The sequence below is a fragment of the Microtus pennsylvanicus genome, chromosome Y (genome assembly GCF_037038515.1).
Source record: "Microtus pennsylvanicus isolate mMicPen1 chromosome Y, mMicPen1.hap1, whole genome shotgun sequence".
NCBI classification, from domain to species: Eukaryota; Metazoa; Chordata; class Mammalia; order Rodentia; family Cricetidae; genus Microtus; species Microtus pennsylvanicus.
This window is the reverse complement of record NC_134602.1, coordinates 2,775,589-2,795,330: the sequence shown is the minus strand read 5'-3', so window position 1 is coordinate 2,795,330 and position 19,742 is coordinate 2,775,589. Positions and strand designations below refer to the sequence as shown.

General features: G+C 42.2%; 1 protein-coding gene across 1 annotated transcript; it reads left to right on the top strand.

The window, feature by feature from the left end:
• The first annotated feature begins 228 nt into the window (after positions 1 to 228).
• Positions 229 to 16,595, top strand: LOC142842049 (spindlin-2-like). The gene is made up of 3 exons (XM_075959030.1): positions 229 to 258; positions 15,762 to 16,257; positions 16,396 to 16,595. The coding sequence occupies exons 1-3, from the start codon at positions 229 to 231 to the stop codon at positions 16,593 to 16,595; spliced, it is 726 nt and encodes a 241-aa protein (XP_075815145.1).
• Positions 16,596 to 19,742: the final 3,147 nt, after the last annotated feature.

Sequence of the window (19,742 nt, the reverse complement as noted above, 5' to 3'; positions counted from 1 at the left end):
CATGTTGTGTTATTTGGTCAATGATGGATTGTGTTTGGTGGATGGGGCATCACAGAAATACGTGCCTCAAAACAAAGCAGGATTTATGGTCTTTCCTCCTTGGAGAGTAAAGGACTGTGGCTGCGGTGTGTGGTAAAGGAAAAGATGGCTGTCTAGGAAGCACTGGAGAGGGGACAAAAAGTTGTAGCATCTCAGGGCGGTGTAAAGCTTGAGGGAAAACCATGTCAAATGGAAAGATGTGACCGATATCAGAGTGAGGTATCGCGACTTAAGAGGATAAAGAGTAGATTAATCAGGAAGGGACACAAATGTATACTCAAAATCAGAGAAAATTAGGTTTCATTTGATGAATGGTTTAATTCGTACTGGCTGTAAGTCACAGGATGTTTGATCTCCACTAGAGCATGTTGCTTAGTGAAAAGTGTCTCCGCTCAGTTGCTCTTCTGCAGTAAGTTGGACATCAAGCTACCTACTGAGTTTTGCCAGAATTCTGTCTGCCACCTACTTTGTCATGCCTGGATTCGGTATGTCTTGAACTCTCATAGGTCTTATCCATGCCATCCAACCCTTGTCAGTTCATTTAAATAATTGCCCTGCCATATCTGGAAAACAGTGTTCACTTTTACTGATCATGTTCTGTAGTACTTGGGCTATAAAACTCATGAACACACACACCCACACACAGGATAAACATGTACATATGATGCCCACTAGTGTGTGACATGCACACATATGAATGCACCGAGCTCCATAAAATCAGTAAAGTAGGGAATCCATGATGCTAGGTGGAGTGTGGCAAAGACCCCACACACCCATCAAACCGCCAAATACCAGTATGGTACTGATGTCTGACTCCCATCCTGTAAGGAACCTGCCATCCTGTAACTGGGCTATTTTTGGTTCCTTCATCTTCACAAACTTGGTTAAAATGTTAGAGTTGTCAAACTGGGAGTTAGGGTCCAGCATGTAGATCAGCTGTCCCAGGTCAGGTGATTAGGCTACAATATGGGTGAGAAATTGTACCAGGGAATTCTGGTACACCCTCTCCTCTTCTTCTCCCTGTCCTCATCATCACTCTCGTGGGTGGGCCTGGAGCACAAAGAAGGTAAAATGGAATAAGCCTCCTCCTTAGTGGAAAACCTTGTCAATCCTTAATTTGGCCTGACTCTCTGAGGGAATGCAGCACATTTTATCCTACTAGGTCTCCTCATTCATTGGTTCACTCATTTTTCCAATGAATGATTGAATTCATCCATTCTTCCTTGTCTCTCTCTCTTCTTCCTTCCCTTCTCTCATTTTCCCCTTGATTGTAAATTTGAGCAGCAGGGCTGCATCCCCATGGGGCCGCCTTGTAAGGTTATGCTCCGAAATAACAACACAAAAACTATTCTTTTAAACACAGCCTGGCCCATTATTTTCAGCCTCTTAACCCATTTCTAATAATGTATGTTGCAGCACGAGGTGCGCTTACCAGGAAAGATTTAGCATGTCTGAACTGGTGGCTGGCTGTATCACCATCTGCCACAGAGTGCAGAGCTACCATTTCTGCCCATGGGAGGGGTGCATGGCGTCTCACAGCCCACTTCCTATTCCTCCCAGCATTCTGTTATGTTTATTCCACCCACCTATGTTCTAACCTTTCAGGCCAAACAGTTTCTTTATTTAATTAACCAAAGACCTATACTCCATCATTACTTCTATTTCTGTTTAAACAAGAACGGAATCTTTAACTTTAACATAACAAAATTACATATAACAAAACAGTTATCAAGCAAGAATTACAGTTACAATATTTATACCTATTGTAACTTTTATCATAACAATGGAAAACTATAACTATCTATCTATTCTTCAACTCCATCAAAGACTCCAGAAGAATACAGTATTACCTAAGCAAACAAAAAATAAGCCATTTTCTAACTCTAGAAATGACAGAGACATCTCGCTGCCTGGACAGTCACACAAAGTTTCTCTGTACCATTGGTGTTTCCATCCTCAGCCTAAGGCCCATAGTTTCCAGCAGACATTTCCATGAAACACGAAGTTTAAAAGGCAGTCACTATCCTCTTGTCTTGAAGAATGTTTTGCTGACCCTTTCCTGAATCGGGAACACCAAAAGATCAACTCACCTTTAGGCAAGTTCAGTAGTCCTCCCTCTGAGTGTTCTCTGTGTAAAGTTTATGCAATTGTCCAGGCAAGAGCAGTTTCTTCCCCAAATGGCTATCAAACTCCATAAGGATACTCTTTGATATTCATCTTCTTCCTGAAGTAGATTTGTGCTGCCAGGAGTAGAGTGTCTCATTGTCATGAAAAATGCTAAGGTACTAAAACATTAAATAGCCTATTTTGTAGTCTAGAAAGATATGAAGAATGCCTATCTAACTGAAATATATATCTATGTAGCTAGAAAATCTGACTAACATGACTACAAACTTGGCTATTATTAATGATTATCCATTAATAACCTATATACATTACATTTTTAAATGATCTACACAATCACAATACATTAATTAAGATCAAAAATGCATTTACATATAACAAAGTTGACCTAAAATCTCTATCAGTAAAGCAAAATCTACACTAATGCAAATATTCATATCTATATCACATCCCACTTTAAATGTAAAAGAACATGGTTTATAAGCCATATCTGTGAACATGGGTGCAGTTTTTTCTCTCAAAACTGCTTCCTGCTGAATGAGATAAAACATCGTTAATGTTTTATCTCAGTTGGCACTTGAGTGAAGCAATTTTTTTAAAGGTGTTCACAGAAACCTTTAAAAAGGGCGTGGTCCATCCTACCATATTAGGATAGAGGCAATCCACAGACTATCACCCTCTTGAAAACAAAATAAGAAACTCCTTTCCAAAGCATTATGTCCTTAGATCCAAATTTCAAAGTCAAGGCATTTTCAAAATATCTATGCTGGATTATTTCAGCAGCTTTTATAAAGAAACATCTTTTAGCAGCTATTGCTCCTGCCTCAAAATTCAAACGATTCAAAAAGAGCATAATAGCATACAATATCAAAATTCGCTGTGAATTTTCCATCTTTGTGCGCTTCAATTTAACCTCTATTTTGTTTATTTTTCCTTTTTATTTTTTGCCTTTGAGACAGGTTCTCTGTATCTTTGACCTGGAATAACTCTGTATACCTGTCTGTCCTTGAAGTCTCAGAGATCTGCCTGTCTCTGCCTTTCAGGCACTGGGATTAAAGGTGTATACTTCTACATGTTGAACTCACAAAGATCTGTATGTCTCTGCCTTTTAGGCACTGGGATTAAAGGCGTGTGCTACCTCTCCTTGAAGGTACAGAGGTCAATCTCCCTCTACCTCCCAAGTGTTGGGTTTAAAGGTGTGTACTACCATACCCAAAAATTCTCTTCTTTTTTTTAACTTTAAGAACTTCAAATTTTAGCCTGCACATATTTTTAACACACTGTAAATCATTTAAAAATTTTCTTTGTCATTGAATCTCTCTTTATTCTATTTGTCTCTCTGTTTTTCTGACCACATGAGTCTCTCCTTTACCAACCAATCTCAGTAGGACTAAAGCCGTGGCTTTGCTGGCAAGATGTAGCCCATTCCTTAGCTTTCTACCATTCCAAACTTGTGGCTGAGGTACCAAACAGAGCCGCATTCAGTGCCGCAAGTCTACAGTGTTTCAAGGTCCTTGCCATCAAAGAGGCTGCAACAGACAACACTCAAGCCCTCTCTCTGTACCTGGCCCTCCTGCCTCAAACAGTCAGAGTTTGCCCAGGCAGGATGGCCCAGAAAGCCGGCATTTTAAAACAACACAGTTTTTTTTTCCTGCTACTGTTGAAAACATACAAGCATTCATTTGGCTTTTATCAACACCATTTAAATGTTTTGTGGCAGGACCTCTTAAAGGCTACAGGGTTTTGCAGCTGAAGCTGAGTCAGCAAGCCTCTTTTAGATGAGAGCCCTTGCTTTCTTCTAGCAAGCAGAGCAGACCGAGACATCGCTGCTACCAAGAAAACATGCTTTACTCTTTCCCAAGCTTTCTCAGGCTTTCAGTGGTTTCAGTTGTCCGCAAGGCTGCAAGCCATTCTATAGTTATTTGAGCAGCAAGGCTGTGTCCCCAGCACCACTGCCGCATGAAGGTTATGCCTGAAATAAATACACAAAAACTGTATTCTTTTAAACACTGCTGGCCCATTAGATTCAGCATTTTAACCCATTTCTAATTATCAGTGTAGTATAACGAGGTGCACTTACCAGGAAAAATTCAGCATGTCTGACATGGTGGCTGGCTGCATCGACCAACTGCCTCAGAGAGCAGAGCTATGGCATCTGCTTGGGAGAGGGGAGCATGGCTTCTCTGAGCTCACTACCTCTTCCTCCCGGCATTCTATTTTGTTTACTCCACCTATCTATGTTCTAACCTATCAGTGGAAGCAGATTCTTTCTTTAATTAATCAATGACCTTCTTCCGTCACTTTATCCTTTCAACATCATGCCCATATAAATCTCCCATTTGTCTTCTGTTGTATAATCTTTCATTTGTAAAGAACTTGCTCTCTCAGGGGAGGATTTTTCTGATATCTCTTGGATGGAGATCATATGAGGAATATTAGATGAGCAACCATGACAACTCTAATGCTGTAGAGTTAGGTGGACCAGAGATTGATGGCTGACATTCCTGTGCTATGCATCAGATGCCCCTGAACTCTGGCCCTGTTGACAGACAGGCAGACATCAAGTTGGTCACACATACTTAACTCATTCAGGTTCACAGATACTGTAAATGGAGTTTTAATTCTTCTTTTAAACTAATAAAGAAACCAAGATTAGGAGAAGAGAGGAGCCTGAAGTAAGGCCTCAAAATGGGTCATTTTGCAAAGAAAAGGTTACCTGTCTCCCTTTCTTATTCAAATCCATCCTTCCAGTGTCTAGCTAACAGCTAACCATAGGATTGAACCCAACTGGCTTTGATTTCTGAAATAAGTGCTGTCCCCTTAAGGTCTCATAACAGCACAGGAAGGTTTGTAAGACTGTCCCAGCAACAATTTAAAGCAATTCTAGAGCTCCAAAGATGCAGCAAATTTGGTTTATTGGTAATATAGATCGTTCTGATGGGACAAAATAATGTAGCATTTAAAAACATATTGGTGTATTCACAATGAATTGATGTGATATGGCACACACAGGCTTCTGGTTCTGAATACTTCATGCTCAGTGGGTTTTGGAGATTGTTGTGACCCTGAACCTAGCTTGAGGCTTTGGGGCCTTGAAAGGACAAGACTTAATATTTCAGGACATCCTTGTACTTGGTCCCCACTGTTTACTGATTTCCTTACAGAGAATGAGCAGCCATCTACTCCTGCTGCCATGCCTTCCCCACATGAACAGAGAGAAGACCCTATACACACAGGTCGCTTGTATCACATATGAAGGCATAAGTCACAAACAATCTCCCACAGCAGTTTAGAATTGTGATTAATAGAATGATTAGTTCTTGAAAGGGGGAAAACTTAGAGATCACAATCCCTGACAAAAGCCCTCTGCAGGATCAGAAAAGGAGCCTAGTAACCGGAAGGGAAGCTCAAGCAAGAGATCAAGCTGAAGGTAGAAGTTGCTTTTTAAAAGAGAGAGAGACCACACCTCAATGGGCTGGTATCTCAGTGGCTATTCAGGAAACATCACATAGAAAGGATCTGCTTCATGCAGGAGAGTCATGTCCCACTGGTGGTTTCCTTGGTATGCTTACATAATTTTTGCCAGATCCAATCAGTTTTGCCATGCACTCTCAGCTCCACGTCATTGTGTTCACCTTATGTTCCTGTCCAGCCATTTTAGACTTGTAACTGTTGTAAGAGTATCTCATGTTCCACCTAAATGATTTAGCGTTTTATTTAGGCTGGGTTTATCTTCCATCACTGAGTTCATTGACTTTCCTTGGGCGTAATTCCTGGGACACTGAGCCTAACTCCTGGGGGATTCTTCCAGTTATTTCTCCTTGCTGAGACAGTTTTCACTCTCACTATTTTTTTTTTAACATTTTTTATTGATAAAAGAAGAATAAAGAAAAAAAACAAATTTCCACCTCCTTCCAGCCTCCCCTTTCCTTCCCCCTCCTCCCACTCCTCTCCCTCTCCTCCCACTCTTCTCCCCCTACTCCCACCCCTCTCCCCTTCCCCCCACTCCTCTCCCCCTCTCTCTCCAGTCCAAAGAGCAGTCAGGGTTCCCTGCCCTGTTGTAAGTCCTAGGTCCTCCCCCCTCCGTCCATATCTAGGAAGGTGAACATCCAGACTGGCTAGGCTCCAACCAAGCCAGCAGATTGCGTAGGATCAAAACTGCGTGCCATTGTCCTTGGCGTCTCATCAGCCCTCATTGTTCATCATGATCAGAGAGTTCAGTTTTATCCCATGCTTTTTTTTGTAATAGTCCAGCTGGCCTTGGTGAACTCCCAGTAGATCAGCTCCACTGTCTCAGTGGGTGGGTGCACCCCTCGGGGTCCCGACTTCTTTGCTCATGTTCTCCCTCCTTCTGCTCCTCTTTGGGACCTTGGGAGCTCAGTCCAGTGCTCCAGTGTGGGTCTCTGTCTCTATCTCCATCCCTCGCCAGATGAAAGTTCTAAGATGATATGCAAGATATTCATCAGTATTGCGCTAGGATGGGGTCATTTCAGGTTCCCTATCCTCAGCTGCCCAAGGAACTAACTGGGGACCTCAGCTTGGGCTCCTGGGAGCCCCTCTAGGGTCAATTCTCCTGCCCACCCGAAAGTGGGTCCCTTAACTAAGGATTGTGGTTCCGTGCTCCCCTATCCAACCTTCCTTTATCCCGATCCTCCTACTTCCCCAAGTCCCCCCTCCTTCCCTTCTACCTTTTCTCTCCCCATCTCCCCTTACCCCCTTCCCACCCCACCCCCAAGATCCCACTTTTCTCCCCGGCAATTTTGTCTACTTCCCTTATCCAAGAGGATAACGATATGTTTTTCCTTGTGTTCACCTTCTTACTTAGCTTCTTTAGGTTCGCCAATTGTAGATTCTGTGACCCCTATTTATGGCTAGAAACCAATTATGAGTGAGTACATCCCATGTTCTTCTTTTTGGGTCTGGGATACCTCACTCAGGATAGTGTTTTCTATTTCCATCCATTTGCATGCAAAATTCGAGAAGTCATTGTTTTTTACCGCAGCGTAGTACTCTAGTGTGTATATATTCCATACTTTCTTCATCCATTCTTCCATTGAAGGGCATCTAGGTTGTTTCCAGGTTCTGGCTATTACAAATAATACTGCTATGAACATAGTTGAACAAGTGCTTTTGACATGTGATAGAGCATCTCTTGGGTAAATTCCCAAGAGTGGTATTGCTGGGTCCAGGGGTAGGTTGATCCCGAATTTCCTGAGAAACCGAAACACTGACTTCCACAGTGGTTGCACAAGATTGCATTCCCACCAGCAATGGATGAGGGTACCCCTTCCTCCACAGCCTCTCCAGCAAAGGCTATCCTTGTTGTTTTTGACTTTAGCCATTCTGACAGGTGTAAGATGGTATCTCAAAATTGTTTTGATTTGCATTTCCCCGATTGCTAAGAAAATTGAGCACGACCTTAAGTATCTTTTGGCCATTTGAAGTTCTTCTGTTGAGAATTCTCTGTTCAGTTCAGTGCCCCATTTTTTAATTGGGTTAATTAGCATATTAAAGTCTAGTTTCTTGAGTTCTCTATATATTTTGGAAATCAGACCTTTGTCTGTTGCGGGGTTGATGAAGATCTTCTCCCAGTCAGTAGGTTCCCTTTGTGTCTTAGTGACAGTGTCCTTTGCTTTACAGAAGCTTCTCAGTTTTAGTAGGTCCCATTTATTCAATGTTGCCCTTAATGCCTGTGCTTCTGGGGTTATACCTAAGAAGCGATCACCTGTGCCCATCTGTTGTAGGGTATTTCCCACTTTCTCTTCTATCAGATTCAGTGTTTTCGGGCTGATAATGAGGTCTTTAATCCATTTGGACTTGAGTTTTGTGCACGGTGATAGATATGGGTCTATTTTCATTCTTCTACAGGTTGACATCCAGTTGTGCCAGCACCATTTGTTGAAGATGCTTTCTTTCTTCCATTGTATACTTTTAGCTCCTTTATCGAAAATGAGGTGTTCATAGGTTTGTGGGGTAAAATCCGGGTCTTCTATACGATTCCATTGGTCGACTTCTCTGTTTTTATGCCAGTACCACCCTGTTTTCATTACTGTAGCTCGGTAATAGAGTTTGAAGTCAGGGATGGTAATGCCTCCAGAAGATCCTTTATTGTATAGGATTGTTTTGGCTATCCTGGGTTTTTTGTTTTTCTATATAAAGTTGATTATTGTCCTCTCTAGATCTGTAAAGAATTTTGATGGGATCTTGATGGGGATTGCATTGAATCTATAAATTGCCTTAGGTAGAATTGCCATTTTTACTATGTTGATCCTCCCAATCCAAGAGCAAGGGATGTCCATCCATTTTTTGGTATCTTCATCAATTTCTTTCTTCAATGCCTTAAAGTTCTTGTCAAATAGATCTTTCACTTCCTTGGTTAGGTTTACCCCAAGATATTTTATGCTGTTTGTGGCTATCGTGAATGGAGAAGCTTCTCTGATTTCCCTCTCTGCTTCCATATCCTTTGTGTATAGGAGGGCGACTGATTTTTTGGAGTTGATCTTGTATCCTGCCACATTACTAAAGCTGTTTATCAGCTGTAAAAGTTCTTTGGTGGAGTTTTGGGGGTCGCTTATGTACACTATCATATCATCTGCGAATAACGAAAGTTTAACTTCTTCCTTTCCAATTCGAATCCCCTTGATCCCATTATGTTGTCTTATTGCTATTGCTAGAACTTCCAGCACTATATTGAAGAGGTATGGCGAAAGTGGACAGCCTTGTCGTGTTCCTGAGTTAAGCGGGATGGCTTTGAGTTTCTCTCCGTTTAATTTGATGTTAGCTGTCGGCTTGCTGTATATAGCTTTTATTATATTTAGGTATGACCCTTGTATCCCTAATCTCTCCAAGACTTTTAACATAAATGGATGTTGAATTTTGTCGAATGCTTTTTCAGCATCTAATGAAATGATCATATGGTTTTTTTCTTTCAGTTTATTTATATGCTGGATTACATTGATAGATTTTCGTATGTTGAACCAGCCCTGCATCTCAGGAATGAAGCCTACTTGATCATAGTGGATAATTTTTCGGATGTGTTCTTGGATTCGGTTTGCCAGTATTTTGTTGAGGATTTTTGCATCGATATTCATGAGTGAGATCGGCCTGTAATTCTCTTTCCTGGTTGAGTCTTTGTGTGGTTTTGGTATCAGAGTAACTGTAGCTTCATAAAAGGAATTTGGTAATGACCCTTCTGTTTCTATATTGTGAAATACATTAAGGAGTATAGGTATTAGGTCTTCTTGGAAGTTCTGGTAGAATTCCGCGTTGAAACCATCTGGTCCTGGGCATTTTTTGGTAGGGAGGTTTTTGATAACCTCTTCTAATTCTTCGCGACTAACAGGTCTATTTAGATTGTTCACCTGGTCCTGATTTAACTTTGGTAAATGATATTTATCTAAGAAAGTATCCATTTCCTTTACATTTTCCAGTTTTGTGGCATATAGGCTTTTGTAGTAAGATCTAATGATTCTCTGAATTTCCTCTATGTCTGTGGTTATGTCCCCCTTTTCATTTCTGATCTTATTAAGTTGCAAATTCTCTCTCTGCCGTTTGATTAGTTTGGATAGGGGTTTGTCAATCTTATTAATTTTCTCCAGGAACCAGCTTTTTGTTTCATTGATTCTTTTGATTGTTCTCTGTGTTTCTATTTTATTGATTTCAGCCCTCAGTTTGATTATTTCCAGTCTCCTACTCCTCCTAGGTGAGTCTGCTTCTTTTTTTTCTAGAGCTTTCAGGTGGGCTGTTAAGTCTCCAATGTGAGCTTTCTCTGTTTTCTTTAAGTGGGCACTAAGTGCTATGAACTTTCCTCTTAGGACTGCTTTCATAGTGTCCCATAAATTTGAGTATGTTGTTTCTTTATTTTCATTGAATTCCAGGAAGACTTTAATTTCTTTCTTTATTTCTTCCTTAATCCAGGTATGGTTCAGTAGTTGGCTGTTCAGTTTCCATGACTTTGTGGGCTTTCCGGGGGTAGCCTTGTTGTTGAATTCTAACTTTAATCCATGGTGATCTGATAAGACACAGGTGGTTAGTAATACTTTTTTGTAACTGTGGATGTTTGCTTTGTTACCGACTATGTGGTCGATTTTCGAGAAGGTTCCATGAGCTGCAGAGAAGAAGGTGTATTCTTTCCTATTTGGGTGGAATGTTCTATAGATGTCTGTTAAGTCCATTTGTTTCATTACCTCCATTAATTGTCTTATTTCTCTGCTAGGTTTCTGTCTGATTGACCTGTCCATTGGTGAGAGAGGAGTGTTGAAGTCTCCTACTATTAGTGTGTGCGGTTTGATGGCTGCCTTGAATTTTAGCAATGTTTCCTTTATGTACGTGGGTGCTTTTATATTAGGGGCATAGATGTTCAGGATTGAGACTTCATCCTGATGAACTGTTCCTGTTATTAATATAAAATGCCCCTATCCATCTCTTCTGATTGATTTAAGTTTGAAGTTAACTTTGTTAGAGACTAGTATGGCCACACCTGCTTGTTTCTTAGGTCCATTTGCTTGATATGCCTTTTCCCAACCCTTTACTCTGAGTAGGTGCCTGTCTTTGTGGTTGAGGTGTGTTTCTTGTAAACAGCAGAATGTTGGATCCTGTTTTCTTATCCAATCTCTTAGCCTGTGCCTTTTTATAGGTGAGTTGAGCCCATTGACATTAAGTGATATTAATGACCAGTGGTTGTTAACTCCGGTCATTTTTTTTAGTCGTAGAGTTTGTGTGTATCCCTTCTTTGGTTTGTGTTGATGAAGGGTCTCTAGATGCCTGAGTTATTGTGGTCATTATTGGACTCCTTGGTTAGTGATTTTCCTTCTATTACTTTCTGTAAGGCTGGATTTGTGGCTGCATATTGTTTGAATTTGTTTTTATCCTGGAAAATTTTATTTTCTCCATTTATAGTGAACGAAAGCTTGGCTGGGTATAGTAATCTGGGCTTGCATCCATGGTCTCTCAGTTTCTGCAGTACATCTATCCAGGACCTTCTGGCTTTCATGGTTTCCATGGAAAAGTCAGGTGTAAGTCTGGTAGGTTTACCTTTGTAAGTAATTTGGCCTTTTTCCTTTGCCGCTCTTAATATTTTTTCCTTATTCTGAATTTTTTGTGTTTTGATAATTATATGGCGAGGGGATGTTTTTTTTTTTGATCCAGCCTATTTGGTGTTCTGTATGCTTCTTGCACCTTCATAGGTATATCTTTCTTTAGGTTGGGAAAGTTTTCTTCTATAATTTTATTAAATATATTTTCTGGACCATTGAGCTGCACTTCTTCTCCTTCTTCTACTCCTATTATTCTTAGGTTTGGTCTTTTTATTGTGTCCCATATTTCCTGAATGTTTTGTGATGAGAGTTTGTTGGACTTGCTGTTTTCTTTGATCAGTGTGTTTATTTTCTCTATGGTATCTTCAGAATCTGAGAGTCTTTCTTCTATCTCTTGTATTCTGCTGGTTATGCTTGTTTCTGTAGTCTCTATTCGTTTACCTAGATTTTCCATGTCCAGCCGGCCCTCTGTTTGTGTTTTCTTCTTTGCCTCTATTTCAGTTTTCAAGTCTTGAACTGTTTCCATTATCTGTTTGATTGTTTTTCCTTGGTTTTCTAGGGTATCATTCACTGATTTATTCAATTCTTCAAACTTTCTGTTATATTTCTCATCCATTTCTATAAGGGCGTTTTTTACATGCTGTTTAAGGGCGTCAATAACTTTCATGAAGTCAATCTTTTCTCCTTCTTGATTAAGGTGTTCATGTCCTTCCGTTGTGAGGTCGCTGGTTTCTGGTGGCTTCATGTTGCTTTTCAGTTTGTTGGGCGAATTCCTGCCTTGGCGTCTGCCCATCTCTTCTTCCAAATACTCCCTTATGGGTCTTTTTTTACCAGATCAGGTCTCCTTGCCTACCCAAGGCGGCCTCCCCAATGTTGGCTCTCCTGGCACCAAGGGATCAGGTCTCCGTGCCCAACCCTGGCTCGTCCCAATGCTGATTCTCCCCACTGCTGGTTCTCCTGGGGCCGAGAGATCAGGCCTCCGTGCTGGTTGGGCAGCTCGCAAACAAAGCGCCTACCCTGCTGGGTGCAGGCAGGCCACAGAAGCAAAGGAACTGCAGCCCGCCTGGACGCAAAAGAGGGCGGGGGGGGGGCGAAGGGGGGGGTCTGGACGGAAGCTGGGTGGGCCAGGAAGAAAGAGGCAGTAACCAGGGAATAGAGGTCCTGCAGAGAGCTCAAGAAAGACAGGAGGCCAAGGGACCCCCGAGATCCCTGTCCCTGGCTGGCGCCGCGGGCCAGAAACTCACCCCAACGCTGGTTCTCCTGGGGCCGAGAGATCAGGCCTCCGTTTTGGTTGGGCAGCTCGCAAACAAAGCACCTACCCTCCTTGGTGCAGGCAGGCCACCGAAACAAAGGAAGTGCAGCCCGCCTGGCCGCCCCGAGGACTGGGACCCAGCTCCCAATGCCACGCGCCAAAAGAGGGCAGGGGGGGGGCAAGTGGGGAGGGCTCTGGACGGAAGCTGGGTGGGCCAGGAAGAAAGAGGCAGTACCCAGGGAATAGAGGTCCAGCAGAGAGCCAAAGAAAGACAGGATGCCAAGGGACCCCCAAGATCCCTGTCCCTGGCTGGCGTCGCGGGCCAGAAACTCACCCCAAGGCTGGTTCTCCTGGGGCCGAGAGATCAGGCCTCCGTGATGGTTGGGCAGCTCGCAAACAAAGTGCCTACCCTCCTTGGTGCAGGCAGGCCACCGAAACAAAGGAAGTGCAGCCCGCCCGGCCGCCCCGAGGACTGGGACCCAGCTCCCAATGCCATGCGCCAAAAGAGGGCAGGGGGGGCAAGTGGGGAGGGCTCTGGACAGAAGCTGGGTGGGCCAGGAAGAAAGAGGCAGTAACCAGGGAATAGAGGTCCTGCAGAGAGCCCAAGAAAGACAGGAGGCCAAGGGACCCCCGATATCCCTGTTCCTGGCTGGCGCCGCGGGCCAGAAACTCACCCCAACGCTGGTTCTCCTGGGGCCGAGAGATCAGGCCTCCATGCTGGTTGGGCAGCTCGCAAACAAAGCGCCTACCCTCCTTGGTGCAGGCAGGCCACCGAAACAAAGGAAGTGCAGCCCGCCCGGCCGCCCCGAGGACTGGGACCCAGCTCCCAATGCCACGCGCTAAAAAAGTTCAGGGGGGGGCAAAGTGGGGAGGGCTCTGGACGGAAGCTGGGTGGGCCAGGAAGAAAGAGGCAGTACCCAGGGAATAGAGGTCCTGCAGAGAGCCCAAGAAAGACAGGATGCCAAGGGACCCCCGAGATCCCTGTCCCTGGCTGGCGCAGCGGGCCAGAAACTCCTCACTCTCACTATTACTGTGACAGTGTTTCTGTAGCATATATTCTTCTCAAGATGAGAAGAAACTTCAATATTACAATCCATTTGTTATTGTGATTTAAATACACACACAAACACACACAAGTTAATGCACATACTCTGATGATATCTCAATTTATGGGGCCATTCTGGGGATGTCAAGATCGATATCTCTCGAGTGGTTCTCAGAAGGCCATAGGGTGACCCTCTCTATGTACTTAAGCAGGGAGGAGAAGTTGACTGCACTGTGACATGTCCCTAGGAACTATGTGTGCCTTGTCCCATAGTCAGACAGATGACTGACTATCTGGAAATCCACCATGGAATTTTGTTTGGCAAATGATGGAGAGCAAGTCAGGGTCAAAATTAGAAAACTAGATGGAGCTTCCAAGCTCCAGTGGAAGAGCAGATGGATGGAGAAAATGAGCAAGGATTTCAGGAATATAAGGGCTTGATCCATACTATGAGACACTGTGCCTGAACTAAGGGGATTTCAACTAATCCAGTGACCTTGGAATGAAAGAACATGGGATCAAACTGGAAGCTCTGAATGTGGCTGACAATTGGGGCAGACGGAGAAGCCAAAGATAATGGCACTCGCATTTGTCTGCATATCATACAGTGGTTTTTTGTGATCATATTTTTTGTGGATGCATACCTTGCTAAATATGGATGGATGAAGGGTGGGCTTGGACTTCCCACAGCTCAAAGTACCCTGCCCTCTATTTGGACTGGTGTTTGAGTGGAGAGGTTTATTTTCAGAGCAAGAATAATCTGGGTGGAGGAAAAGAAGTGGAAAGTTTGATAATTATTATTATGAAGTAATGGAAAAATCAATAGAAAATAACCAATGAGGACATTGGAGCTATGAAAAAAAAACATTCATGTGAGTTGGTGACTCAGACCAAAAATTATTTTAGAGAAAAAAAAAACACATAAAGGAGTTGAGTTACTTGGAAAATACGACTCAAGTAATTGGGAAGAAGATTGGGGTTTTTATTTTGGGTCGTCATGGGGATGTATGAGCAGCATTTTAGGACCTGTATGCTGGATATTTCTGGGGGTTAGTAGGGAAGAAACCTGGCTAGGAGGAGTTTTATGACAAAAGTAGAGCCTTGATGATGTCACAAAGTTGTGATAGGGGGTGGCAACTCTGTTCCACATGAAGCACTAGTCTTCTGTGAAGGTGGGCTTACTATCTTCACGGTGGCTGAGGAGATCAGTTCAGCTCTTGGGCTCCACAACTGTTCAACGGAATTAGGCAGCTGAACATTTCCAGAAGTTGGAATCTCGAGAGCCAAGATATTTTCTTTTGGTAAATATGTTTAGGAAGCAACTAGGACCTCTGTAGTCAAAGAAAGGTTTCTTTCAAATCTGCTCTGGGTCCAAAATTTATGTCGTTAACAGCTCCTATATTTGATAGCTGGGGGACGGTTAATGTCAGGTATTCTCCCCACTCTATCTTTGCTAAAAATGTCCAATTCCTCAGTCAACTTAAATGGCATAGATCCTCTTTTTCCATATGTGTTTTAAAAGATAATTATTTCTAATAGGTGCTGTTGCCCAGATTAATGTGTCTTTCTTTTTGCAGTTTGACACACAGTACTCACTTCTCTAATGAAGACACAGAATATCTTTATGTAATCAACCTGGATCTGGATCAGGAGACACAATAGAGAGAGCCAGTGGACTGGAGTGCCATGACCTTGGCCAGGTGGTTATAGTTCAGCTAACTAACCAGTAGCTTGAGTGGTAAGAAGAGGAGTGGCTGTTCTTTGAATTCTTTGCCATCTGTTCAGATATTTCTTTCTCACTTTAGGTATAGGCATACCTTCTTCTCTCATTGATGTTGTAAGTCAGGAAGTAGGTCTCAGTAGAGGTCAATTGCATTGTGCAGCAGGAATATGTCTCTGATACACATATACTGAGCGGTAGACAAGAGTTTGATAATTTTCCTATTAATTTCTTAAGAATATATTACATTTAGGTATCCAAACCTATTCAGCCCTGCCTTTTTCACCTGCTCCAAAGTTATTCCTAAAAAGAGCCTTGACCTCACATCCTCACCTTCTTATCCTTGCAAGCACTTATGGTGGAGGAAACCACTTTGTGTCTGATTTAAACTGAAGAGTTCTTCCTATGCAGAGATTGGCAGCTATGAAGCCCAAGCACAGAAACAGAGCCAAGAGACAGTGGAACAGGAGTGCTGTGGCCTATCTCAGAAAGTCTACCGCCATGATGAAGATGCCTCTTAGTATGAGTTGCATGCTACATCTCCAGAAGAAGAATGGGCCATCACTCCAGAAGCAAAAACTTAGTAGGCCTTGTGAGGCCCTGGAGAATATTGTTGGCCGCAGAATTTCTCATGGCTGGAAGGAAGCCAATGAACCAGTCACCCATTGGAAAGCCATCATTCTAGATCAACTGCCAACATATCCCTCTCTCTATTTGTTGAAATATGATGGGATTGATTGTGTCTATGGCTTGGAGCTTCATAGTGATGAAAGGATTTTAAACCGTAAGATCCTGCCTAATAATGTGCCATTTCCACAGGTGACAGACACTCATCTCTCAAACACCATAGTTGGTAGAGCAGTGAAACATACATTCATGGGCACAAATGGCTCTAAGAATGACTGGAACGGGATGGTCCTAGAAGAGGTGCCAATCATGAAGACCTGGTTTTATATTACCTACAAGAAAGATCCCGTCTTGTACATTTACCACCTCCTGGATGACTACCTGGAATGCAACCTCCACATCATGCCAGGCTCTAAGGAAGAGTGGAGTGGCATGGTCCCAGATGAGGTGCAGACCATAACAACCTGTTTCTACATTGTCAACGAGAATGATCCGGTCCTGTACCTTTACCACCATCATGATGATTCCATTGATGGCAACCTCCACATCACACCTGAATGTCCTCCAGTAGAGGTGACTTTGGAATTAGGCAGGGATTCCTTGGAGGGCAAAAGAGTGCAGTACAACAAAAAAGATGGAACCCAAGAGATAGGTAAAATTATTTGCCAAGTTCCCAAAAAACCTTCTGTGTATTTCATGAAGTTTGATAATGACTTCCATATCTATGTCTATGATTTGGTGAACGTCTGTTAAAGTGAAATTCTCAGATTTTGAGGGGCAGACTTAATTCTCTCTTTGGGAATGTGTTTTTTCAGAGATACCTCAGGTCTTATGTTAATCCTGGTATTTTTTATAATGGATTATTCTTTCTCAGAAAATAAAAATTTGTGTACATGTTGTGTTATTTGGTCAATGATGGATTGTGTTTGGTGGACAGGGCATCACAGAAATACATGCCTCAAAACAAACCAGGATTTATGGTCTTTTCTCCTTGGAGAGTAAAGGACTGGGGATGTGGTGTGGTAAATGACAAGATGGCTGTCTAGGAAGCACTGGAGAGGTGACAAAATATTGTATGATCTCAGGGCAGTATAAAGCTTGAGGGAAAACCATGTCAAATGGAAAGATGTGACAGATATCAGAGTGAGGTATCGCGACTTAAGATGATAAAGAGTAGATTAATCAGGAAGGGACACAAATGTATACTCAAAATCAGAGAAAATTAGGTTTCATTTGATGAATGGTTTAATTCGTACTGGCTATAAGTCACAGGATGTTTGATCTCCACTAGAGCATGTTGCTTAGAGAAAAGTGTCTCTGCCCAGTTGCTCTTCTGCAGTGAGTTGGACATCAAGCTACCTACTTAGTTTTGCCAGAATTCTGTCTGCCACCTACTTTGTCATGTCTGGATTCGGTATGCCTTGAACTCTCATAGGTCTTATCCATGCCATCCAACCCTTGTCAGTTCATTTAAATAATTGCCATGCCATATCTGGAAAACAGTGTTCCCTTTCATTGATCATGTTATGTAGGACTTGAGCTATAAAACTCATGAACTCACTCACCCACACACAGGATAAACATGTATATATGATGCCCACTAGTGTGTGACATGCACACATATGATGAATGCACCGTGCTCCATACAATCAGTAATGTAGGGAATCCATGATGCTAGGTGGAGTGTGGCAGAGACCAACAAACCCATCAAACCACCAAATACCAGTATGGTACTGATGTCTGACTCCCATCCTGTAAGGAACCTGCCATCCTGTAACTGGGCTATTTTTGGTTCCTTCATCTTCACAAACTTGGTTAAAATGTTAGAGTTGTCAAACTGGGAGTTAGGGTCCAGCATGTAGATCAGCTGTCCCAGGTCAGGTGATTTGGCTACAATTTGGGTGAGAAATTGTACCAGGGAATTCTGGTACACCCTCTCCTCTTCTTCTCCCTGTCCTCATCATCACTCTCGTGGGTGGGCCTGGAGCACAAAGAAGGTAAAATGGAATAAGCCTCCTCCTTAGTGGAAAACCTTGTCAATGCTTAATTTGGCCTGACTCTCTGGGGGAATGCAGCACATTTTATCCTACTAGGTCTCCTCATTCATTGGTTCACTCATTTTTCCAATGAATGATTGAATTCATCCATTCTTCCTTGTCTCTCTCTCTTCTTTCTTCCCTTCTTCCATTTCCCCCTTGATTGTAGAAATTTGAGCAGCGGGGCTGCATCCCCATGGGGCTGCCTTAAGGTTATGCTTCGAAATAACAACACAAAAACTATTCTTTTAAACACTGCCTGGCCCATTATTTTCAGCGACTTAACCCATTTCTAATAATGTATGTTGCAGCACGAGGTGCGTTTACCAGGAAAGATTCAGTATGTCTGACCTGGTGGCTGGCTGTATCGCCATCTGCCTCAGAGTGCAGAGATACCATGTCTGCCCGTGGGAAGGGTGCATGGCATCTTTCAGCTCACTTCCTATTCCTCCCAGCATTCTGTTATGTTTATTCCACCCACCTATTTCTAACCTTTCAGGCCAAACAATTTCTTTACTTAATTAACCAATGACCTATACTCCATCATTACTCCTATTTCTGTTTAAACAAGAACGGAATCTTTAACTTTAACTTAGCAAAATTACATATAACAAAACAGTTATCAAGCAAGAATTACAGTTACAATATTTATTTCTATCTTTTATCATTACAATGGAAAACTATAACTATCTATCTATTCTTCAACTCAATCAAAGACTCCAGAAGAATACAACATTACCTAAGCAAACAAAAAGTAAGCCATTTTCAAACTCTAGAAATGACAGAGACATCTCGCTGCCTGGACAGTCACCCAAAGTTCCTCTGTACCGTTGGGGTATCCATCTTCAGCCTACAGTCCCATAGTTTCCAGCAGACATTTCCAGGAAGTAGGAAATTTCAAAGGCTGTCACTATCTACTTGTCTTGAAGAATGTCTTTCAGACTCTTTCATGAATCAGGAACACCAAAAGATCATCTCACCTTTAGGCAAATTCAGTGGTCCACTCTCTGAGTGTTCTCTGTGTACAGTTTTTGCAATCGTCTAGGCAAGAGCAGTTTCTTGCCCAAATGGCCTTCAATCTTCTTAAGGATTCTATTTGATGCCCATTTTCTTCCTGAAATAGATATGTGCTGCCAGTAGTAGAGTGTCTCATTGTCATGAAAAACCCTAAAGTACTAAAACATTAAAGCCTATTTTGTAGTCTAGAAAGATATGAAGAATGCCTATCTAAATGAAATATGTATCTTTGCAGCTAGAAAATCTAACTAACATGACTACAAACTTGACTATTATTAATGATTATCCGTGAATAACCTATATACATTACATTTTTAAATGAACTACACAATCACAATACCTTAATTTAGATCAAAAATGCATACATATAACAAAATTGACCTTAAATCTCTATCAGTAAAGCAAAATCTATACTAATGCAAATATTCATATCTATATCACATCCCACTTTAAATGTAAAAGATCGTTTATAAACCATATTTGGGAACATGGGTGCAGTTATTTCTCTCCAAACTGCTTCCTGCTGAATGGTGGCATCATTAATGTTTCATCTCAGTTGGCAGTTGAGCAAAGCAAATTTTTGAAGGTGTTCACAGCAACCTTTCAGAAGGGCGTGGTCCATCCTACCATATTGGGATAGAGGCAATCCACAGATTATCATCCTCTGTTAAAACAAGATAAGAAACTCCTGTCCAAAGCATCATGTCCTTAGATCCAAATTTCAAAGTCAATGCATTTTCCAAATATCTATGTTAGATTATTTTAGCAGCTTTTATGAAGAAACATCTTTTAGCAGCTATTGCGCCTTTCTCAAAATTCAAACGAATCAAACAGACCATAATAGCAT